Below are 25,734 nucleotides of genomic sequence, written 5' to 3'. Positions count from 1 at the left end.
ATGTTATAGCATTTCGGTGGGATGAGATGACCAAAGTAATCATTGCTTCCTTGGCGAGCAATGCCGACCAGCGCATTGGCCTCCTTGGCTCAGGGTGCTGGGAGGGGGGAGGGGGGAAGGGGGGGGAGAGATAACAGGTATCTCTCTAATATGGCTGCTGACTCACTAGCTCTGAAAACAAGGTGTCTTTTTTTTGTCATGGCTGTTTCAGGAAGACTGTATATGTGTGGGTATGAGTATGTGTGTGTATGTGCATGTGTGCGTGTGTGTACATGCACATGTTCTGTTGTCCTCATCGTTTTGTTTGCTCCCCAGTGACTCAGCATATAAAAGAGCTGCTGGAAAGGAACACTAAGAAGAAATCCAAATTGAGAAAGAAACCCAAGCCCTATTTTGAAGAGCACGATGGTAGGGCCCATCTACCACCTCTTCTCTTAGCAGCTTCCTCTCTAGATCTTCACCATAGCAAACCTGCTTCTCTCCAGTCTCTGTTTTGCCGTCCTTCTTCTCTTAATGCTCCTGGGCTTGGGCACTAGCCTCTCCTTGCACAGTGGGCTGGGGAAGAGGAATGGGGATAAGGGGGCCCAAAGGAGGCCCTAACCTACTGGGAAAGAGAGGTCATAACATTACTATCTAGTTAAACCACTCTCATGGGGGTAGTATAAAGGAGTCTATCCCTCTCACTTATTCCCATGGGATCCTCTTTTTACTAAGCTTTTTTTTGGTGGGGTGCTGCAGATTGGCAGAATAGAGCCAGTTAAATTAAAATTTTTAAACCAAAGATTGCATTTTTAAATTTTCTTTTTTTTTTCTCAGATTATTTTCTAGATTTGGTGGGGTTAGGAATTGACAATGGAGAGGGACATTTTCAGTGTCTGGAGGCTGTGAGCCCAGCCCTGCCTGGCTAACTGTGCCTCTGATGGCTTCTTACATCTTGTTGCTCTAGGGCATTTTCATCACTAAAATCTTTGCTTTCTAAATGAACATATGTGGGTGGGAATGGGAGCAAGGGGCACCGTGTGTTTCATACCAAAATGTTGGTCCAGTCAGGTAAGTATGTGTTACTGGGGATCTCCTCAGTGATGCTCAGGGCCAGCCTCTGTGAGTTGTCTTAAACAGGTCTTCTCTATAGGTGATGTAGATGCCATTTCTCTGGACTGGAGACCAAAAGTAACCTCCTATTCTACAGCTAAGTCTGCAGGGAAATGGCTGGGCAAGGAAGTCCATAGAGTTTCCCTGTCCTCCTTAGCTCCCATTTGCAGGGGAGTACCTTCTTCCTATACCACACTGCCCCTTTTACTACAGCTCAGCCTGGGTCTTGCTGAGGTACAGGAGCCCCTGACTTTCTTGGCCTATCTCTGCAGAGAGAATTTTGCCATAGATTAAGTCTTCCTACTTCCTGTCCTTCAGTCAGTAAAAATTTACAGGGCACCATGCTTTACTGTATACTCTGTCATGAGGTTCAGGGCAATGAAAAAAGTAGAAGATGTGAAACCCAACCCTTATTTGAAGATATTTTAAAACTGATAGAGTTAATCAGCCACAACTTAAAGACCTTCAAAGGTCTTCACCACCTGGCAAAGTAGCTCATACCACTGTTAGACTGTTAGAAGGTTTTCCCCGTATCAAATTGATGTGTTTCTATTACTTTGACCCATTGTTTCTGGTTAAGTCCTTTGGACTTAACCTGTCTAATTCCTCTTCCACATGACAGTCCTTCCAATACTTGAAAATAGTGATCATGTCCCTTCTATTTTCCAAGATAAACATCCCCAGTTCCTCTTCATGTAAGATGGTTTCCTGCCCTCTGGATGCTCTTCAGCTTTTCACTATCCTTCCTAAAATATGGTGTCTAGAACCAAACAAAATATTCTAGGTCTGGTCAGCCTATGGCAGAATACAGCAGGATTATCACCTCCATATTATTTAAGTTAACCAATATGCAACTAATTCCTGCCATAGCCATTAGTTGCAAAGGCATCATTTGTAAGATAAGGCATATGTGGAGATGGAAAAGTCAAGGATAACTGCAGCATTCTAGTCCAACTGTCTCTAAGCAGAAGTTCCCTCTACCACATCCCCAATAAGTGGCCATACACTCAGTGCTTGATGACCTCTATTTATGGAGATCCACTGTCTCCTGAACTAGCTCGTTTTACTTTGAAGAATAGGATCAAGTTAGCAAAATCAGAACCAGGATTGTGTGGGCAACAGGGCTAGGCTAAGGATGATAATAACAATAACAGCTAGTATTTATGTGGCATTTTAAGGTTTGCCAAGAGCTTTACAAACATCTCACTTATTCCTCCCAACAACCCTGTATGGTAAGTGTTGTTATTATCCCCATTTTACAAGTGAGGAAACTGAGGCACATTTTAGGAGAAGTGACTTGCCCAGGGTCACACAGCTAGAATGTATCTAGGGTTGGATTTGAACTCAAGTCTTCCTGACTGCAAACCCAGGGCTTTATCCACTGGGACACCAGCTGCCTCAGTATGTAGAGATATCTAAATATGACCCACTAGGAGCCTGGCCAGTAATTAGAGCAGTTCCCCATCTTCAGGCAGGCCAAATAGGAGATGACCTACTAGAGGCAACAAGAAGGTGTCCTGGCAGACCCATGGGGCAGAAAAACAGAAGCAAAAATAATAACCACAGATCCTGCGTCTCTAATTTACTACAATTTACCAAGCATCTTCCTTATGACGTCCCTCTGGGTTAGGTCATGCCAGAAGTATTATCTCTTTTCAGAGGATGAGGAAAGTAAGGCTCAGAAGAGTGAAATGACTTGACGGGGGCCACACAACTGGTAGCGCTGAAACAAGCATCAGACCCTGGGCTTCTGACTCCCCCTCCAGTATTGTTGCCAAGCCAACCCACTGAGTCTTTGATCCTGCTGGCAGACAGAGTGGCACCTGGCTTCACCTAGAACAGAGGAGCCTTGGGCCTCTATGAGAAGACACACACTGAAAGCCACATTCACAGAGCAGCAATGGAGGGTGTTTATATGAAATATATTTATGCACACACCCACACCACCCAGGGACTGACACCAGTACACTCATTTTCTGATATTCATATACTCCAAACCATGTAGACACACCCACACACTCACATAGCCATGTTCTTATACCCATGTTTTGTTTTGTTTTTTGGACAGGGCAGTGAGAGTTAAGTGACTTGCCTAAGGTCACACAGCCAGTGTCAAGTGTCTGAGGTCAGATTTGAACTCAGGTCCTCCTGAATCCAGGGCCGGTGATTTATCCACTGTGCTACCTAGCTGCCCCCCACCCATGTATTCTTATATCCACACATACATCAACTAACACTCAAGCACATAGACCAACACTTCCCACCTTTAACACTGACAACCACATCACACTTGACACAACAGTACTGTCATCCCACTTCCCAACCTACCTCTTTCATGACTGGAAGACACAGTTCTATTTCCTGAAGGGTAATAGCACTGCAGAAAATCTACCATAGGGTTCAAGTTCATGGGTTGGGATTTAGGAGGTTTTTAGCCTTCCTTTCTCTCATTCTTCCTTCCTTCCTTATGCCTACTAGAGCTAGGTGGAACTGGATTCCAGCTTCCTTCGTGAGGCATAGAGGCTTAACTATGTTTTTTTTTTTTTCTTTCAGGGGTGGCAATAAGCACATATGCCAAGTATTGTTACAACAAGCTCCAGAAGGCTGCCTTGACGGGAGCCAAAAAGGTATTGGTCTCTTTCCTTCCTTTCACTTTGGCTCCTATCCCAGGGATGGTAGAAGGGGCCTGGGCCACCTGGCTTGGAAAAACTAGCCCAGGAAAAATCTCTCCAAGAAGCTTTCTTTATTTCTCTTAATCTCAAAGGAAAAGAGAGGGACAGAAATTGTATATGGTAGCACATAGCCTTGTCAGTGTGAACATACTTGTACAGCCCAGAGGCCTCTCCCTTTGGCTCTGACAAACACCATCCTGGCCCTTCCAAGGCAGTCCTGTGTAAGGTCCAGCTCTGCAGCCGTGTATGGAAAGATAAACTCTAGACATGAAAAGCTAAGAGCATTATGAGTAGCAACAACAAGATATGCCAAGGTCAGAGCAAGAAAAAGGGAGGGATCCTTGTGAGCTGGGGCGATCAGCAAAGTTGTCATAAAGGAGGTGTTATTTGTGCTAAGGCTTAAAGAACAAGGAAATTTCTGCTAGGCAGAGAGAGGGCATTTTAGACAAGAGCCCGCTGCATGCAAAGGCAGGGAGATAGGAATGTGAGGCATATTCAAGGTACCACAAGGAGCTGGCCTGGTTGAATCAGAGGGTTTCTGGAGAGTAGATACTACACTAAGTAATGTGAATTTTGTCCTCCAAGCTACAGGGAGTTCTGAAAGGGTGCTAGCAAAAGAATGGCAGGTACCTAGTCCCCTAGCTTCAAGTCCCAATGACCCTGCACACATACTTCCCCTGCTTCTCTGAGGGTACTGGCCTTGAAGAGCCCAGATAACATTGATGATAATTATAATAAAGGCTTACAGAGTTCTCACTGAAGCAGTCAGGGTAATGGCTGTTACCTTCACTTTGACTCGAAGCATTCTACGAAGAGCTCTTTCCACTACATTGTGCTAGGCAGAGAGTGCTAAGAGGCTAAAAAAGACAAGACTGTACCCAGAGACCTAGCCAGCAATATGCTTTTTGTTTGTTTGGGGGTTTTTTTTTGGGGGGGGGGGTTGCAGGACAATGAGGGTTAAGTGACTTGCCCAGGGTCACACAGCTAGTGAGTGTCAAGTGTCAGAGGCTGTATTTGAATTCAGGTCTTCCTGAATCCAGGGCCAGTGCTTCATCCACTGTACCACCTAGCTGCCCCCCAGTAGTAGGCTTCTGAGGAGGATCTCTGGGCACGAGGGCAGAGCCAGGAGCCCTGTGAACACCCTCTCTGCCACTGGACTCCTTGAGAGAAGCCCTTACATCCCCCACAACTACCAAGGGGATCTGGCTTTTAGGGGATGATGACACTGTCCACTTTGACCACGTGATGGCAGTCGTGTTCCCCAGCAGGGTCTGGAAAGATGCTATTGAAGTGATAGCAGTTAGAGCTAGAGGGATCTGTAGGGTGTGCTGATAAACTATTTAACAGCCAACTCTCCATGAGTGGAAGTGTATGTACAACATATGGTCTGCATTATTATTATTATTATTATCAATCAACAAAAAAATAACTCTAGCCCTGCTTTGTAATTTGCCCATTTCCAAAGTATTTACTCAAACTAAAAATTTAATAGTCAGACTCAACCCTTTAATTTTTGGATTCATGACACACATTAGGTTAGACTGTCTTTATTCTCCATTCCTTATGGCATTAATACTTTTTAGATATCTATTTTGGCTTCCCTCTCAAGAAATTCTGCTGTTATGACTAATGCAGAAATATGTTTAATGTGATTGTACATATATCACCTATATCAGATTGCTTGCTGTCTTAGGGAGGGAAGGGAGGGAGAAAAACTTGAAACTAGAAATCTTATAAAAACAAATGTGGAAAACTATCTCTATGTGTAACTAGAAAATAATAAAATACTTTTACAATTAAAAAAAAAAAGAAATTCTGCTGTTGCCTTAGAGATTGTCCTTGGCCCTCATTTTTCTATTATTCCTCACTCTGAAATATGAATTCTAGCAGGTGATAAGAGAGTATACTTCCCCATTATAGTAGAGATCCTCCTTTGCCCTTGTTGTTCAATTCATTATTGAATATTTCCCTCCTCATGATCCTTTTTCCCATTTGCATTGCTATCTCTTCCTGAGGTTCAATGCCCTTCTATTCTTCTGACTCTCAGTTGCTCCCAGACGCTCCAATTTCCCTTCCCTTTAGATAAGAAAGAGTGATCTTTCTAAGCAGTAAATTCCAGAAGACAATAACCGTTATAAATTACCAATCTTTCTTTACAAGAGATCCCTTATGGAAATCAAACTGTGTAAATTCTTTAATCTACAAATACCATTAGTAGGTATCTATCCCAAAGAGATCATTAAAAAAGGGAAAAGGGCATACATGTACAAAACTATCAAATTGCAATATATAAATGTAATGTATTACTGTTATGCTATAAGAAATGATAGGCAAGTGGATTTCAGAGAAACCTCAAAAGACTTATATGAACTGATGCAAAGTGAAGTGAGCAAAACCAGGAGAACATTGTAAAGCAACTTTGTGTGATGATCAATTAGGATTTATTTAGCTCTTCTCAGCAATACAATCATTCAAAACAAATCCAAAAGATTCATGATGAAAAATGGGATCTGCATCCAGAGAAAGAACCGATGGAATCTGAATGCAGATAAAAATATACTGTTATAATTTTCTTCATTTTTTGTGGTTTTTTCTTTTGTTCTGTTTCTTTCACAACATGACTAATATGGAAATATGCTTGCCATAATTGCACATATATAACTTATATCAAATTGCTTACTGTCTTAAGGAAATGGGAAGGGAGAGAAGGAGAAAATTTGGAACTCACAATTTTATAAAAAATGAATGTTATGGGGCACCTAGGTGGCACAGTGAATGAAGCACTGGCCTTGGAGTCAGAAGGACCTGAGTTCAAATCCAGCCTCAGACACTTGACACTTACTAGCTGTGTGACCCTGGGCAAGTCACTTAACACCAATTGCCTCACCCCCCAAAAAAAAATTTTTTTTAAACATGAATGTTAAAAATTGGCTTTAGTACTTGGGGAAAAAAATACTATTTTAAAGGGGGGAAAAATTAACAGCTCAGAGCTGGACCTAGCAAACCTCTGTATCTTGAATCTTTTGTGCCTCCTACCCCATCTGTATCAATAACTCCCCATCACCACCTTGATTAAATATAAAGTCCTCTGTTTGGTATTCAAAGTTCTACACACACACACACACACACACACCCACCCCTCTCCAGGTACTTTTTGATCCAGTTAAACTGGGCTTCTGTCTGTTCCTTCAACAAGACACTCCATCTCTTGTTGGCATTTTCACTGACTGAACTATATTCACATCTCTGTCTCCAGGCTTCTTTGACTTCCTTCAAGTCCCAGCTAAAATCCCACTTTATACAGGAAGCCTTTCCCAACCCCTCTTAGTTCTAATGTCTTCTATCTGTTGATTATGTTCAATTTATCCTGTATATAGCTTATTCGTACATCATTATTTGTATCTTGTCTCCCCTATTAGATTTTAAGCTCCTCTAAGGCTTATTACTTAGTATTGTACCTGGCAAATAGTAGGCACTCAATAAGTGCTTATTGACTGACCAGCTGGGAAGTTTTGACTGACAGAAACAGAATATGAATGAGAATGGATATGAGAAGAGAAAGGAAACTACACCCCTGCATTAAAAACAAGCTTGTTCAATCCCCTTATTTTACAGAGGAGGAAAGTATGGCTTAAGGAGGTAGAAATTTATCCAAGATCAAACAGGTAACATATAACAAGAGTTGAAACTTGAACCTAGGTCTCTTCACTACAAGTCCAGTGCTTGTTCCACCATGCTGCACTGCCCAGCTCACCAGTATCCTAGTGAGCTGATAGTCTAGACTTGCATATCTATGGTCCTATTGCCATTTCGGCAAAGCAGTTCCCATGTACTAGAGCCCCTAAGATTTGCTAGAAGGAACATCTAATAAAGCTGAGGGGCTGCCTTATTCCAGGGTGAGGCAAATTTAGCTTTGTCCTGGGGGCAGTGGAGCCAGGTTTTAGGTGCTTAGCCACCTGTTAAGAGACTTCAAGCAGAAAAGACAGTAACATACTTTTTGTGGTGGCAAGGAATTGGAAATTGAGGGGATGCCCATCAGTTGGGGAATGGCTAAACAAGTTGTGGTATATGAATGTAATGGAATACTATTGTGCTGTAAGAAACGATGAGCAGGAAGAGTTCAGAGAAACCTGGAAGGACTTGCATGAACTGATGATGAGTGAGATGAGCAAAACCAGGAGAATATTGTACACAGTATCAACAACATTATTTGCTGATCAACTGTGATAGACTTGATTCTTCTCAGCAATACAATGGTCCAAGATAGTGCCAAAGACTCATGATGGAAAATGCTCTCCAAATCCAGAAAAGAAAAGAAAAAAAAAGAACTGTGGAATCTAGATGCAGATAGAACCATACTGTCTCTATTGGGTTTTGTTGTTGCTGTTTTTCTTTTTTGAAGTTTTTCCTTTTTGCTCTGATTCTTTTCTCATAACGTGACTAATGCCAGAAATATGTTTAATGTGATTGTACATATATAACCTATATTAGATTTCTTGCTGTCTTGGGGAGGGAAGGGAAGAAGGGTGAAAAATTTGAAACTAAAAATCTTATAAAAACAAATGTTGAAAATTATCTCTAAATATAACTGGAAAATAATAAAATATTTCTATGGAGGGAAAAAAAGACAGTAGCAGAATAGGGAAAGAACCAAGAACAACCACTGTGGCCTGAGATGGTCTTGAAGGTAGCCTAGAAATGACTCAGGCTCCACCCCTTATCCTGAGGATGTGCTATTTTATACCTACCCTTCCAATTCAGAAGTGGTGCTTTTTTAGTCGAGGCCAGCAACTAACTGTGTGACCTTGGAAAAGTCCACTTCTCTTTTGGTCTGAGTTTCATCAAAGTAACAGTAATAGCTTGCAGTTTTGTAGCATTTTACAAGTGCTTTCTTCACAAAAGCCCTCTGTAGTTATCCTCATTCTACAGATAAAGAAACTGAGGCTCAGAGAAAAGATGTACACCCCCTACAAGAAAAGGACCCACAGTTACTAACTCTTTCCTCTCCAATGTTACCTGCCTTGTACTCATTGCTTAGGATGAATGTATCTATTTATTTCCATGTTGTAACTTCCCTTTAGCCTGTTTATAAAGCCCTTGAGCATTGGGACTGCTTTCCTGTTTTGACTTACTTTTTCCAGTGCCTGGAACTCTAGTAAGCACCTCAATGGTCTTTAAAGTACCTTTCAGTTCTAAAACTGCTATCCAAAGACTCCAGATTCAGCATTTAATAAATGCTGGGTGATTGATGTCTTGACTGTTTGGGAAATTAATGAATTGCCTTAGGCAAATCACCTGACTTATTTAGGCCTCAGTTTCTTCGTTTGTACAGTGAGGGAGTTGAATTAGGTAGTTTTTATGGTCCCTTCAAGCTCTAAATCTATTATCATCTGATTTTAAACTGGATTACTAAGTGTCAGGGACAGGATTCAAACTCAAGTCTCCTGGATCCAATCTAACCCTTTATCGGTTTTTATCATACTGCCTTTTACCTATACAATAAGCCCCTCCTCATCATGTCCCCGGGTCCTTCCCATGCTCAGCAGTAATATGTGACTAAAGTTCCTTGCTGCAGATCTCTATTTAGTGCTTTCATCCAGCCCAACCCTGAGACTCTGCTACCAGACAAGGCACCAACCTATTCCTTCAGGAGGCCCCACAGGCCACATGTCGCACCAAGACCACCATATTGTTGAATATTAGGCTCCCTTTCTTCAGTTGGCCACTTTGCTGGCCAGGAAGCTGGAGGGCCTCAAAGTCTACCTGGATCCCCTAGTGGATCTAGGCCCCCTAGTGGGCCTAGAGTGGGGAGAGCACTAGAGGCTAACCATTCCCAAAGAGTTAGAATTCAGCATTGAAAGAGATTGCAGGGGCAGCTAGGTGGCGCAGTGGATAGAGCACCAGCCCTGGATTCAGGAGGACCTGAGTTCAAATCTGGCCTCAGACACTTGACACAACTAGCTGTGTGACCCTGGGCAAGTCACATAACCCTCATTGCCCCCCCCCAAAAAAAATTTTTAATTAAAAAAAAGAAAGAAATTGCAGAGGCCCTCTGGTTCCACTTCTCCCAAAACAGGAACCCTCTCTATACATCTTTGACAAGTCACTGGGCTTCTGCTTGAAGACCTCAAAGTGATGACAAACTCACCACATCTTAAGGCAACCCATTCCATTTTTGGACAGCCATAACTGTTGTGAAATTTTTTTTCTTTTTCCTCCATCCTCAAACCTAGCCCCCCACTTGATCTGTCCGTCCCCACTAGCTGTTGTCCTGTATCTCTCTTCCCTGATGAAGCTAAACTCCTTGGGAAAACCTTCTATAAATACTGCTTCAACTTCCTCTTTGTTCACTTTTTAACTCTTTACAGCCTAACTTCTAAGATCATCATTCCACTTAAAAAGCTGTCTCCAAAGTGACTTTTTTTATCCTCATTCTTCTCGATGTCTCTGCAGCCTTTGACACTGTTATCACCCTCCTCTCTCTAGATTTCTGTGACACTAGTCTGTCCTCCTTTACCTCCTACCCATTTGACCATTCTCTTCTCTGTTTCCTTTGCTGAGTCTTCATCCTGGTTACACCTGTCCACCAAGAAGTTGTTGTAGACCCACTTTTCTTCTCTTTCAATACTATTTCACTTGTTGATCCCAACAGCTCCCCTGGTTTTAGTTATCATCTCTATGCTGATGATTCTAAAATCTACCAACCTCTTCCCTAACATCCAGACTGACATCTCCAACTGAATGGTCCATAAACATCTTAAATTCAGCATGTCCATAACTGAACTCGTTAGCTTTTTCTTCCCCCTTTCAATCTTCACGTAATTGTTGAGAGTACCACAATCCTCCCAGTTACCCAGGTTCACAATTTAGGTGTTATCCTCTGCTCCTTATCCTCTCTCACCCTACATCCAATCTGTCTCCAACTCCTTCATAACCTCTCTTGTGTATGCCCATTTCTCGCCTCTGACACTGCCACCACCCTGGTACAGGCTTTCATCATTTCTCACCTAGACTATTAAAAAAGCTTGATGTTTGGTCTCCTGGGCACAGGTCTCTCCTCACTATAGTTTGTCCTCCACATAGTTGTCAAATTAAACTTCCTAAAGCACAGGCATGACCATGTCAAACCCCCAAACTCCATTCTTTAAATGCCAATGCCACCCTATTACCTCCAGGATCAAATATAAAACCCTCTGTTTGGCATTCAAAGCCTTTCACAACTTGGCTCCCTCTTACCTTCCCAGGCTTCTTACAACCTTGTCCCCCCAGATCCACTCCATGAACCAGTGACTTTGGCTTCCTTGCTGCTCCTTGCAGAAGACACTCCCTCTTCTGACTACCCACCTCCTGGTTTCCCTGGCTTCCTTCAAGTCTCAAGATAAGCCTTCACACTAAAATTCCATCTTCTAAGAGCTTTTTCTGATCCCCCTTGATGCTAGTGCCTTCCCTCTATTCGTTATCTCCAGTTTATCGTGTGTGTGTTTTTCTATATATCCCCAACACTTAGCACAGTGCCCAGCACATAGTAGGTACTTAATAAGTGCTTATTGATTGACTGCTTAAACCAAAATTTACCTATCTCCAACTATTTCTTATTCCCTCCCACACTCCAAACTCCTTCACATAAACAGTCACATAACCATATAACTGAGTTGAGAAAATCTCAAAGGTCTGATCCATTAATAACTAATTAGGAATCCACTTTACAATATCTTCTATAAAAATATTCTAACCCCCCCAACCTAGTGAAATTTCCCTTTTAACAAAGATTTAAAAATAAAATGGGAAGTTATTCAGCAAAAACCAATTAGTATATTCATCTGAGTCTGACAGCATATCTACCATTCCAAATCCATAGTTTCCCACTTCTTGGGTGAAAGAACAGATACATTTTCCCAGTTCTTCTACCTCTGTAGCCAAGCCTGATCATTATAACTTTGCTATGTTCAATTTCCTTGAATTGTTCTTTTCCATTTGCATTGCTGTCATTGTGTATATTATTTTCTTGGTTGTTCTTATTTAATTCTTTTTCATCTTATGTTTCTTCCCATATTTCTCTAAATCGTTCATATTTATCTTTCCTTATGATACAGTCATGGCCCATTATATCCATGTGCCACAGCTTGTTTAGACATTCCCTAATTGGTGTGCATCCACTTCCCTTTCAGTTCTTGCCTTTGTTAAAAAGTGTTGCTGTGAACACAGCCCCACATTTTCATGATCAGTGAACCCATGAAACTCTATGCAGACAGTTCTCATTTTATATTAATTCATATTAGAAATGTTGAAAATCATCTTTACATATAACTGGAAAATAATAAAATACTTTTATGATAAAAAACACATTTACATTATGCAGATTTGACTAAGAATTCTGAAAAATCCACTTTCCAAAAAAATAGCCTATGTTAATTTTACTGAACAGTACTGTGCTGCATCTCTATTCCTGCCCATCTGCTTAGTGCTCCATGGACTCCTACCCTCCCACCAAAAAAACAAAAAATAAAAATAAACCCTTCAAGTGAAAGCAGAACTGACTCTAAGAGACAGCCACTGTCACCTGATCTGGGCCTTAACTTGAGACCTGTGTCTGGTCTCTGAATGTCAGTCTTCTGTCCATCTGCCATCAGGTTACCTAGTATCTTTCCCTGGTGTCCATGGCCAGGCTCCCACATGGCTGGCCCCAGCCCCCATGTATTCCTCCTCCTGCTCTCACTTCTCAGTCTCCAGCCCCATCCCTCAACAGGTGCACAGCCACCTTCCTGCCTCCCTCCTTCCCTTCCCCATGTCCTTGGGCAAATTCACATTCCATAAAAATGGCTTTATGTAGAAGTCTGTGAGTGGGGAGGATGATTATAGGCAAGAGATGTTGTGGAGAGAGAAGCTATGAGCTTTGGCAATTGATTGGATACATAGAATGCTTTTGAGGGAGGAATGGGGCATGACACTGAGCTTTTGAGCCTGGTGGATGGGGAGGTAATAGGGAAGTTAAAGAGGTGTAGATTTAAGGGGGAGGGGGGAAGATAAGAAGTTCTCTTTTGGACACTGTCCTCTGTCCTTGAATCCCTTGCCCCCTTTCTCACCACTCTAACCTACTCATCCTTAACTCTAGATCACCCACACAATCAGCCTTCTCTATTCCTACTCTCCCTATCCCTATGCTGCCAACTGCCGCTGGAGGGACTCACAAAACTGTGCTCATGGGATCGACTACAAATTCATGTTCCATGATCTCATCTGGACCCTCCTTTTATTCCCTCCTGATAGACTCTCTAGCATACTCCCTTCCAAACCTTTTCCTTTCTCCTTAGGCCCCCAGGACTCTCCTTTGCTTAACAGTAGATGACTTCACATCCTACTTTATTGAGAAATTCAAAGACAATCTTCCTTTTCTCTTACTCATCTCAGAATGTTTCTATATCATCCTCCATTCCCCATCCTTTGCTCTGGTCTCTAAGGAAGAGATGGCCCATCTTGTCAAAGCCTGCCCTTCTATTTGGACTCCTGATCCCTTCCCTTCTCATAGCTTCATCACTCCATTAATCATTTTCTCTCTCATCTTTTTCTCTGGCTCTTCCCCTGTTTTCTACAAACATACCCAAGTTTCTTATAGCCCAAGAAAACCTTTACCTGACCCTGCTTTCCCTACTCATTATGTACATGTGTACGTGTACACAAATGTATGCATGTGTATATACATATAATGTGTGTATAAACATATGGCGTGTGTATACATGTATGTATACATATCATATATAAAATCTTAAACCTTTCAAAGCCAAGCCCTTAGAAAGAACTGTTAGTACTTGCTAGCTCTACATGCTCACTATCCATGCACTTAAACCTCTTTGCATTCTGCTTCTAGCAGTACCATCCTATTGAAATTGTTCTCTCAAATTATCAGCAATCTTCCAATAGCTAAATCTGAAGGCTTCTTTTCTGTCCTCATTCTCAGTAACCTATTGACACTTACCAACCACATCTTCCTGCTCGATAGTCTGTTCTTCCTCAGAGTCTATGACACTGCTCTCTCCTGGTTCTTCTGGCTATCTAACAAATTTCTTCTCAGGGTCTGCTGCTGGATCATCAGCCATCCCCTAACTATTCAGCACGAGCATTCCATAAGTCTCTACTCTTTGTCCTTGTCCCCCCTTGTCTCTCTTCTGTGTACTATATCCCTTGGTGATCTCATCAACTCCTGATTGTTCAATTATTATACAGATAGATGACTCTCAAATGCATCTCTCCATTACTAATCTCTCTTCTTTCATCTTTAAAAAAAAAAAAAGGTTTTAGGAGTTTTAGTAAACTTGTGAAAGCTCAACATTGTTGAATCAGTAGTGTGACATAACAGCCAGAAAAACTCATGCAGCCTCAGACTATATTAGGAGAGGCATGGGTGTCCAAAACATGGAGAGCAACAGTCCTTTCTGACGAGACCACAACCTAACTATTCTGTTCAGTTCTGGGCACCTGATTGTGACCAAGATAGCCAATTAGAACTTAGGATGTTAAGCCTGAAAAAAGAGGGGTGATACCCACGATAATGGTCTTCAGATATTGGAAGGGCTACCATGTGGAAGAGGGATTGGGCTAGTTCCACTACCTAGAAGACCAAACTAGTAGCATTAGGCAACAATTAGAGGCACCCAGAAGTGGCATGGGATGCTGCTGGAGTGAAAGGGTTCACCTTCACTAGAGATTGACATATGAAGGTTAGATGACTACTTGGTGACTGTTGTAGAGGTGATTCTTGTTAAAATAGGAATTGCAGTACATGGTCTCGGAGGTCCCCTCCTCGGCTCTGAGGCTATGTGTTTATGTTTAAGACCAAAAGTTGGGGGAAGGGAAGGTTGCCTATGAGCTTGAATTCCTACCTATTCCATCTCACACACACACACACACACACACACATGCACGTACACACCAGGCTTTGTTTTTCTCTAGCCCTGTGATACGGGAAGACTTCACCCCATCCCTATGGTTCTTGGACCTTGTGTCTTTTCCAGAGTTCCTTAGGCACCATAATCATATGGTTTTCCATTTCCTTTGTTGTATCTCCCTCCCAGACCCCCATATTGTTTCCCCTAACTTCCTTGGCATCATGTTGCTGTGAAACCCTATTTACTGTGTCTCTCAACACACATACCTTCTAGGGCCTAAAGAAACCTAATATGGAGGAAATCCGACATGCAAAAAATGCTGTATTCAGTCCATCCATGTTTGGCAGTGCACTTCAAGATATCCTGGCCATGCAGAAGGAGCGATACCCTGACCGGCAGCTGCCCTGGGTACAGACACGACTCTCCGAGGAGGTGCTGGCACTCAACGGGGACCAGACTGAGGGCATATTCAGGTACCCTGGGACAGGGATTGGGGAGGTAGGGCCACCACCCAATCCTGTGAAGAGTGCCCTGCTCTCCATGGGATCGTAGGATTGGGAGCCAATTTCAATACATTTGAAAAAATGCTGGATTTAAAGTCAGTAGACCTGGGTCCAAATTTTAGCTTTGCTACTGTGGCAGGTGAAAGATGAAGTGACTGAGGAAACAAAGGTTTGTTCTATTACCTAGGTTCCTTGGGCAACTCACTTAACTTCTCTTGGGCCTTAGTTTCTTCATTTGTAGATTGGGAGGAATGGACTAGATGACCTCTAAATGAATAAATCAATGAAAAAGCATATATTAAGGACTTCCTATATGCATACCATTGTGCTTATCAATGAAAAGCACAACAGGCCCTGCTCTCGTGGGGCTCACATTCTACTGCAAGTCAGAAGGAAAGGCTCCACTGTCCTTAGAGTACATTGCCAAAATGGATGATAATGTATCTCCTGAATGACATTTCCATTGATCAAACTATATGTTTCTGATGTTAAGCCATAGGACGGTGCTAAGGATGTGGGTGGTAAAACCTTTCTTTTGGGGGTCTTTAGTAGCTGTGACTGCTGAGGAAGTAGAGACTTCCTTTTGAGAAAATTGCTAGGTGATGGTTCCATCAGTGCTACTCCCTTGGATAGTGGCTGCAAGAAACAGAAACAGTAGCCTGGGGGATGCTGATATTCCTGGAACTTTGGGGCTTACCTTCCTGGCCTTGAGAGTCGGTCCTCAGTTATGTAGGATTGTCTCTTTTTCTCTCAGGATCCAAACAAGTTTGCCTGCTTCCTTGGTGGCCATTGGCTGGTTGGCAGCTGGTTTTAGTAGTAGCTAGTCCCTTCTCCAACAAGACCACTCTCCTGGACAGTAGCTATGGTGGCCAGGCTGGAAGTAAAGCCAGTCATCTGTATCCTTGGTTGAGTCTCACAGGTTCAAAGAGGAGGAAAGGTGGCCTAGGTCACTTTGCAGTTCTCATCCTGGGTCTGCCTCTGGAAGCCTCCAGAAAGAATGGAGTAGTCTCTCTGACCCCTAGAAACTGGGGGGGGGGGGGGAGCCCTGCTGCAGGCCTTGCCCTTGGATCTTGGAAGCCAGGGTTAGTTCCAGGCTGGGCAGCCCTTCTGAGGAGCCTTGTATGGAGCCTGCATCACCAACTCCCAGCTTCTCTATCCTGCCTTGACTTCTTTTCAAACCCCCCTTCCCTCTCTAGCACCCTTCATCACCAGCTGTTAAACCTTTACCCTACCCTTTATTCCCCACTCACTCAGACATCAAATCAAAATCTAGATGGGGCCTTAGAAGTGCCAGAGAATAACGAGCACTGCCTTGAGTCAGAGAACCTGAAGTGGAGGGCCGGCCTTGAGAGCATAACTACGTCGCTTCCCATGTCTGGGTCCTGGTTTCCTTCTTTGTAAGATGAAACTTGATTGGATTGATTTCTTCTGTCCCCTACTTGTTACCCCTCAGGGCAGAAAGACCTGAGTTCAAATCCAGCCTCAGTCATATACTGGCTGTGTGACCCTGGCCAGCTCCGTGGGCCTTGCTGTACCCTGCACTAGACATTCTTATCTCCTGATTCTCTGCCTTTGCTCTGGCTGCCCTGCCTGCTCTGTGCATAGTTGTTTGCCTGTTGTCTCCCGCTTAGATTGTGAGCTCCTTGAACACAGGTACTGTGTTTTTGCCTCTCATTCTATCCTGAGCATTTAGCACGGTGCCTGGGATGTAGTGAATCCTTAATAAATACTAGATGAGAAAGATTTCCACAGCTGCTTCTCTCTCTAAATCCTGTGCTTTTATGGTTTCTCAAAAGAATTTCTAGTAATGTAGAGGAAAGAGGAGTCGGGGGACCTAGGCTGGAGTCATGGCTGTTCCCATTATAGTTGCCTGACCTTGGGAAAGTCAGTCCACGCCCTCCTGTGCCTGACTTTCCTCCTCCCTCCCCTTCTTCTCAGGCCCATGGGGAGGAAAGTGCCTCACAAGTGGGAGCTGCAGAGTCGTAGGATGTAGGGCCCCCTGGTCACCTGAGAGGTACATAAAGAGGAGATGTGTATGTCACACACCTATGCATCCGTGTCCCACAACAAAGGATGGAGGCAGGTCATGCTTCCCAATTCCCAGGACATAGATCAGGAACACCCAAAACCTGGTGGTGGCGGTGAGGAAGCCAATCTTTTTGAGTTAACAATGAACTATATTCCACTGCCCCCAGCTCCCAATTTAACAGTCTCAGGCAGACTGGCTGCTAGATTGCACAGTGGTTAGAGTGTTGGGCTTGGAGTCAGGCACCTAACCTCTGTTTGCCTTAGTTTCATCAACTATAAAATGGGGGTAATAAGAGCACTTCTTTCTTGCAGTTGTTATATAAAGCACTTAGTACACTGCCTGAAACATAGTCGGCGCTATAGAAAGGCTTATTCCTTCCCCTTCTAGGACAGTTTATTGGTGATAGGAAATATCCTTAGGAAAATTCATCTGAAGTTCTTTCTCTCTCTCTCTCTCTCTCTCTTTCTCACAGGGTCCCTGGAGACATTGATGAGGTGAATGCTCTGAAGCTACAGGTGGATCAGTGGAAGATCCCCACAGGCCTGGAGGACCCCCATGTCCCTGGTAAGAAATGGGGTATAGACTGATATTAGGCAGGCACAATGGAGTGAGATTTTACACACACGCATACACACCCTCCATGGTGCTAGGTCTAACATTGTGAAAACCTGTAGAGGAGACCCAGGCACTTCCAAGCTTGCCAGGGAGCCACACCTTCTAGCTCTGTGTTCTCATTTCTTGAGAATTATGACCTAGAGTAGGTGTCCATCACTAACTCTCCACTACCTCACCCCTGAAGGGAGGATGGTCACATGCTATAATATCCACCTTGGTCAGCCAGACTTACCAGGCCACAAGATAAATTCTCCTATCCCTCCTGCTTCAGCATTCAATGTAACTGATGGAAATTAGCAACCTACCATGTCATATTCATACCACATAGAGTCATCCACAAGTATAGAGACATACACTTTCTCTTTCAAAATTACATATTCAATTCCATGCTTGGGTAATCACACACAATAATTAACATACACACCTACCATCTGAAGGCCTGCTGTTGCAGAGTAGTTCTATGTTCAACACTGAAGGATGTACAAAGTTTAAATAAATCATAGTTCTGGCCTCAAGGAGCTTACAGTCTAGAAGAAAGATATGATAGAAATGAAGGAAAACCTTGTAAAGAAGTATTTAGATGGAGTTTTAAAGGATGCGTAGGAATTCATCAGGCAGAGGAGAGAAGTGAGGACAATCTAGGCAAAGAAAGCAATAAGCCAGGGTTGGGAGTCAGGAAAATGGAGGGTATGCTTAAGAACAAGTCCAGTTTGTCCATGAAGAGGAAGGATGTGAAATAAATCTGGAAAGGTTAGTTGGAGCCAGATCGTGGAGGACAGTGACTGCTAGGCAAAGGAGTTTGAACTCTGGTAGGTAATTGTCATTGAAATGTTTTGAACAGAGTAGTAGCAGGTCCAGATTTGTACATAAGGAGGGATGTTTGTTCGGCTGCATAGAAGTGTAGCAGGTAAAAGATGAAATGACCGAGAAAACCAAAGTTTAGTCTTCTGAGCATATCAGTTTATTAAACTAAATACATGGCAGTTGCCCAAGAAACCAGCACCAGACCACCTCAGTTCTGGCCTGGGTCCCAAATACAGGGGACAACAGACTTTTATACATTAAAAATAATTACTCAAATCAGGCCAATAAATTAAAAAGAAACAATTCAACATTAGATTATCTGATTCCTAATTGGATAAAAGATTAGGGACTTTCTAAATTGGGTGGAGGAGAGCAAACAGGTGCAGTTCCCTGAATTCAGAAGAAGAGGTATCCCACTACCGCCAGATGTCTGTAAATAATCAAAGGAATAGGGAAAATGATTGATAAGTATGGGGCCAGTTTTCAGATAAGACAAATGCATTGCTTGAAATGTACAATTGTGAGAAAACTCCTTGCATCAGTTTTTAGATCCAACTGGGTTTCTGGTCAGCATAACCTACTTCCTTAGTTAAGAGTCTCTAAGCAGTAGGTAGGGGTGGCCCAGCTCCCGACCCTGCAGGGCTAGGTCCAAACAATGCAAGAAGGTTTTCTCCCAATTGCTACAATTGAATAAAGTTTTCTTACAAGACAGAAATTGGACTAGACACATAATTGAATAGAAATGGAAGTGAGCTAGCCCTGGAACTGAGTCACAAGGTAGAGTCAGAATAGTTCATTCAATTCCCACAGTTAACCACTTACTGTGCTAATCCCCTCAACTGGAAGAAAATGGAAGCAAGGCGACTAATTCTAGTCTGGTCAAGAGGTGGTAGGATCTGAACTAGGGTGGTGGTTTTGTTAGTAGCAAGAAAAGAAAAAATAAGAAATGTGGAGGTAGGATCAACAAGACTTGGTAAATGATTAGATGGGGACTGAGGGTGAAGAAAAAATGAAGTATCATATGAGAAGGGACCTTCCCTTGCTTCTTTGCATAGATGGAGCAGTATAATTGTGGCACCGAATATATCAGACTTTTTTGATATGTTAGTTGCTTTTGTTTGTTGGGTTTTTGGGTTTTTGGTTTTGGTTTTGGTTTTTTGATGCAATGAGGGTTAAGTGACTTGCCCAGGGTCACATAGCTATTAAGTGTCAAGTGTCTGATGTCAAATTTGAACTCAGGTCCTCCTGAATCCAGGGCCAGTGCTTTATCCATTGTGCCACCTAGCTGCTCCCATGTTAGTTGGTTTTAATGAACTAGAGGTAGTTGAGTGGCTCAGTGGATAGAGCACTGAACCTAGAGTCAGGAAGATCTGAGTTCAAATCCAGCATCAGGCACTTATTAGCTGTGTGACCCTGGGCAAGTCACTTAACCTGTTTGCATTAACCCACTAGAGAAGGAAATAGCAATCCATTCCAGCATCTTTGCCAAGAAAACCCCATGGACAGTATGGTCCACAGAGTTATGAAGAGTTGGATATGACTGAATGACAAATTTACTGAACTATTCTTCCCCTCTTATTTATTTTTCTTTTCTTTTTTTTTTTTTAAGCGGGGCAATGAGGGTTAAGTGACTTGCCCAGGGTCACACAGCTAGTAAGTGTCAAGTGTCTGAGGCCGGATTTGAACTCAGGTACTCCTGAATCCAGGGCCGGTGCTTTATCCACTGAGCCACCTAGCTGCCCCCTCTTATTTATTTTTAAAGAAATGGCTCTGGGGTTGAGAGAAGGGAGGTTTAGATGATATAAAACTCCAAAAAATCAAAGATTCCTTTTTTAAGAGTTGAAGATAGGGGCGGCTAGGTGGCGCAGTGGATAAAGCACCAGTCCTGGAGTCAGGAATACCTGAGTTCAAATCCGGCCTCAGACACTTGACACTTACTAGCTGTGTGACCCTGGGCAAGTCACTTAACCCCCATTGCCCCACCAAAAAAAAAAAAAAAAAAAAGGAGTTAAAGATGATTTTGAATTTGTGAATCTGAGTGACAGGGAGTCTGGTAGTGCCCTCAACAGAAATAATCAGAGTAATTTAGGAAGATAGATGATTAGTGGTGTTTAGCGATATGGGAGTAGGAAGAGGGAAGGTTGGTGGAAGGGTTAGTTTTGATGTCAAGGCATGATTGGCAGTAGATCAGGGGACAAAAGATTTAAGGGCAGAAGACAGTATAATGGAATTGGTAAACTATCAAGTTAAAAGAGGAAAGTGAACTCAAGGTAAGAGTAATGGATTTGGAGAATAGAGAGGGATAAAGGACTTTGAGGAAAGGGAGGTTATGATGAATTCAGGATCATAGAGGTGGCACAGTTGTGCTGGTGAAATGTAAAGTATGGCCATTTCTGTGAATGGTTGAAATCAAATGAGGATCTAGGTTGTGAGAGTTTAGAAGGATAATGACCTAGATCAGGGTATTTAAGTGGATATCAGTGTGTAGACTGAAGCCCTCAAGTTTGAGAGCATTTGGAGTGGGTAATAAAACTGTGAGCTGGGCTCTGACCTAGTTGTAAAGAGGAGAATGGCCTAGAGGCTGAGCGATGTGTGGGACAAACATCTAGACAGAGTGATATACATGAATGAAGTGAGCTTCAGAGTAGGGGAGGTTGGCTGAGAAGACAGCAGAGAGAGGAGCTGAGGTAAAGAGAGAGGAACAAAGAATAGGTCTGCTTCTCCTCACCCAGTAAAGCTCTGTGATCACCTCTACATTGACTACATTGGCTACATTGACCATCCCCTGTGAAACCTCCAACAACCTCGCCATGCAAGTACTGACAGCGCTCTCTCTGTCTCCCTCCCTCCCTCCCTCCCTCTCTCCCACTCTCTCGCGCGCGCACTCTCTCTCTCTCCCTCTCTCTCTCTCGCGCCCTCTCTCCCTCTCTCTCTCTCTCTCTCTCTCTCTCTCTCTCTCTCTCTCTCTCTCTCTCGCTTGCTCTCTCTCTCTCCCTCCCTCTCTCTCTCTCTCTCTCTCTCTCTCTCTCTCTCTCACTTGCTCTCTCTCTCCCTCTCCCTCCCTCTCTCTCTCTCTCTCTCCCTCCCTCCCTCTCTCTCTCTCTCTCTCTCTCTCTCTCTCTCTCTCTCTCTCTCTCTCTCCCACTTCCAGCATCACTACTAAAGCTTTGGTATCGAGAGCTAGAGGAGCCCCTTATCCCCCACGAGTTTTATGAGCAGTGTATCACGCACTATGAAAACCCCGAGGCTGCCATCGCTGTCGTCCACTCCCTGCCCCGGATCAACAGAATGGTGCTCTGCTACCTCATCCGTTTCCTCCAGGTAAGGGGCCCTGAGCTGAGCCGTCTCAGTGTCCTCCACAAGGCTTGGGAAGTGGCTTCCCTCTGTGTTACTGAACCTTAAGAATATGAGCCCCAGCTCATCACAGTAGCAGTCCTTTGGCACAAGCAGGGGTTTCTGGCATCATCAATATGGGCTCTCTAAAAAAGGGGAGTATCACATAGCGGAAAAATCTCTGGGGTCACCAGAGAGCAAGGCTGGAAGCCCAGATTGGACCATTCCTAGCCTGTGATTCTGAGTTGATCATTACTTTCCACTTCCTTCCCATTCTTTTTTTACAAATAAGACTGTTTCAGTTTTATCATCTGTAAAATGAGTTACGAGATAAGCATTTTGTAAACATTAAGACACTCTAGAAATAAGAACCATTGGGGCAGCTAGGTGGTACAGTGGATAGAGCACCAGCCTGGAGCCAACAGGACCTGAGTTCAAATACAGATTCAGATACTAACTGTATGACCCTGGGCAAGTCACTTAACCCTGATTGCCTCAAAAAAAAAAAAAAGAAGAAGAAGAAATTATATGTGCCTTTCTAAAAAGTATTGTTATCAAGTATTTCCCCTCATTTGTTGTGTCCTGGGTACTTTTTTCCTCCTGTGGGATGGGGGTAGAGGAGTGAAAGCCCCAGGCCCTGGCTTCAGGCAGCCTTCCTGGGGAGACCAGACTTACCAAACAACAATGAATCCAGGCCTAGAGATTGTGTCCAACTTGAAATGCCAGAATATATAACTCATAGCTCTCATGTAGAAGCAGGAATAGATTTCTGCTTGGGCCCAGGACTAGGAGCAGCGGGGCAGAAGCTGGACAGGGAGACAGTGTGATGGCCTAGAAAGATGCTGGATGATGTTACCAACTGTGTGACCATGGACCACCTGTGTGACATGACCTCTCTGAGCCACATCTGGTAAACAAGGATAATCACACCTGTAATACCATCCTCACAGGGTGGTGATGAGGCTCTAAAGAGAGAATATTCATAAATGCATTGCAAGTGCCCACAGGATCTCCAGGTAGTGTCATGATAAAGCACTCTCTAAGTAGACTGCTATAGAAGCTATAAATAGAGTTGGTTGTGGGGAGGGAGAGAGTGAGGAGAGACTGGGAGCCAGACAGCAGTGACATAGGGAGAAGGAGCCTTGGTGGGCCACTTAGGAGATTCTAGATGTTACTCTGCCATTAACTTTGGACCTCACCTGTCCCTTCTCTGAGCTCCACTGTTCTTAGTTCCATTCCATCCCTGGACTCTGGATTCTGTGAGCCCAGCTAGGAGATTGCTACTTGTCATCTAGCTGATAATCTAGTGAAGCTGGGACCTACTCTTTGATAGGGTATAGGGGTCGGAGAGCCTCAGAAAATGCTGGGCCCAGTCCCCTCATTTTAGAGATGAGGTAACGCATGGCTGGGTAGATCAGATGCCTTTTATGGTCATACATCTGGTCAGCAGCACAGTCAGAATTGGAACTCAGCTCCTTCTTATTCTAAACCAAGCGCTCTTTCTACTACACCATGTTACCTCCTAACCCAGGTCCTTGAATCTCAATCTTGAACACTTCCTTACATGGTCCTGGGAATGCTGAGGAAATATTGGGAATACCAGGGTCAACATTCCTCGTGAGATTCAAGGGATGGAGATGAGCACAGGACCCACTAGGGCAGAGTTCTCTCTTGACAGGAATCCCCCTCTCTTTTAAGGCAGTCAAGAGACCTCAGCCTCCCAAGGCAATGAGCTGAGACAGAAAGGCCTGACCCTAGGATGGGGGAGAGATTTAGTAGGGGCTGGAGCTAGGAAGATGTCTTTCCTCCATGTGACCCACAGTCGGGCAACCTCACTAAATATCTCCCATGCACACACGTCTGCAGCCCCGCTCACAATCCCCATCCAACACAGGTGTTTGTGCAGCCTGCCAATGTGGCCGTCACCAAGATGGACGTCAGCAACCTGGCCATGGTGATGGCCCCCAACTGCCTGCGCTGCCAGTCAGACGACCCACGTATCATCTTTGAAAACACGCGTAAGGAGATGTCCTTCCTCCGTGTCCTCATCCAGCACCTGGATACCAGCTTCATGGAGGGAGTACTATAGCACCCCAGGGCTTGGCCCACATGCCTGCCCACCCACCTGCAGCTCCCCACCCTGCACAGAGACACAAGATCCATACGGGGACTGCCTGCTGGCCAGGGCTCCCACCTGCCCCACAGTGGGCCACCTGCATAACCCCAGGTGAGGGAGATTTCTCCAGGATTTCAGTTGGGGCCAAATGATGCCCAGCCCCTGCCCCCTCTTGCACTCTTTCTTCTGGGCATGGTGGACCTGGCCCACTGCTAAATAAAGAAATAACACTGGAGGTAGAGGGGAACCTGAAGGGGATGGGGAGCTGAGCTGAACCGAACCAAGCTGATCCCAGTCCTGTGGCCGATCCCAAACAGGCTGTAGGCCACCAGGCTGTTCCTGTTCGCATGGGAAGAGGAGTGAGGCACCAGTAGGCACAGAGCCCACCAGCAGTGGAACAGGCAGACAGGCACCCTGTGGGGAGGGCACAACACAGGGTGGGGAGACAAGTTGGGTGTGTGGAGAAAACAGTGGGGTGGGGGGCCCAGCCCCAGCTGCATGTCTGCAGCTGGAGAGGGGGGAGGGGGGAGGGAGGGAAGGGGAAAGGGAGGGGAGGGAAAGGGAGGGGAGGGAATGTATTGGCCCCTGAAATAAGCATGACTGGTTATTAGCCCACAGTGGCCCTAGCCAAAGCCCAGGCCAGGGCCGGGCTGGGCTGCACAGAGAAGGGCTGGACCTGAGCACAGCTCACCAGCCCTGGGGTTTGGTTTTGCGTTTGTCCATGTTGCATTTACACAGCTGGTTACCACCCACCCCCATGTCCCATCTGGCCAGGACATGGGGGACTGGCTGCTAGGGGTCCCCTTGGCAGAAAGGGTCCCGTGTGTGTCCTGACCTATCCCCATTCCCATTCCTCAGCCCCTCAGCCCTTAGAAGTTAGAAATTTCCTTGGGAGAGCATTGTTAAAAGCACTTTGTTATCCAACCTTCCTTTATCCATCCCTGGCTCCAGAATCAGGCCCAGGCCCACACCTTTACCGCCCACTGTGCCCGCCTCTCACTTTTCTTCCACCCCAGTTTCTGACCTTGCTTCTGTAGTCCCTTTGTCCTGCCCCTGCCCCAGCTTCAGTCCTCTCTGTCCCTATGACCTCCCATCCCCTTCCCTAACATAGGACCTGGCACAACAGAAGAGCCTAATCCCTCTCCCAAAAGACCCTGAAGGAGCTAAGGGACCAGATGTGACTCTTGGTACTCAAAAGAATTGACGGCATGAGTCACTGCTGGGCTCCTTCCTTTCTCCACCAGCTACTCTATTGGCCATGGCCTGCAGAACTGCAGGGCCAGAAGGATCTTAGAAATTACCTAGTCTGCCCCACCCCTTATTTTACATATGAGGAAACTGAGGCCCAAAGAGAAGAAATTTGCCCAAAGCCACCCAGGTAGTAAGAAGAGCTGTGATTTGAGCCCAGTTCTTACTCCAAGACCAGGGCTCCTTCCACTATCCATAGTTGTCCCAAACCAGCCCATTCCCTCGGACTCACTGTCAGGTACCCAGGGTCCACCATGGGCAGGGACAGGGATCCACCCAGTCAAATCAGTCACATCCCACCCAGGGAACCTGGGCACAATACGGGGCAGGACAGGCAGAACCCCCTCCCCCATTCCCAGCAGGGTGCCCCAAGAAAGTGCCTTCTGCTCCCCAGAGCCAAGCTGACACTGCCCCTTCCCCTCCTGACGCTCTCCCACCA

The 25,734-nt window shown here is 44.6% G+C and overlaps 1 protein-coding gene across 4 annotated transcripts in view; it reads left to right on the top strand.

Annotated features, from left to right (window-relative positions):
* The window catches only part of ARHGAP39 (Rho GTPase activating protein 39), a 399,852-nt gene extending 375,325 nt beyond the window's left edge, over positions 1–24,527 (top strand). For 3 of the 4 annotated variants that reach the window (XM_043976255.1, XM_043976257.1, XM_043976258.1), the window contains 6 exons: positions 316–408; positions 3,646–3,719; positions 14,921–15,120; positions 17,652–17,743; positions 21,750–21,919; positions 23,826–24,527. In XM_043976255.1, the coding sequence (XP_043832190.1) occupies positions 316–408; positions 3,646–3,719; positions 14,921–15,120; positions 17,652–17,743; positions 21,750–21,919; positions 23,826–24,020 (824 nt within the window). In that variant the 3' untranslated portion in view covers positions 24,021–24,527. The remainder of the gene's footprint in view (positions 1–315; positions 409–3,645; positions 3,720–14,920; positions 15,121–17,651; positions 17,744–21,749; positions 21,920–23,825) is intronic. The other variant, XM_043976256.1, reaches the window with a different exon arrangement.
* The last annotated feature ends 1,207 nt before the right edge of the window (positions 24,528–25,734 follow it).

The sequence above is a fragment of the Dromiciops gliroides genome, chromosome 1 (assembly GCF_019393635.1).
Source record: "Dromiciops gliroides isolate mDroGli1 chromosome 1, mDroGli1.pri, whole genome shotgun sequence".
Taxonomy (NCBI): domain Eukaryota; kingdom Metazoa; phylum Chordata; class Mammalia; order Microbiotheria; family Microbiotheriidae; genus Dromiciops; species Dromiciops gliroides.
The sequence above is the reverse complement of the archived record's forward strand: the minus strand, read 5'-3'. Positions and strand labels throughout refer to the sequence as shown.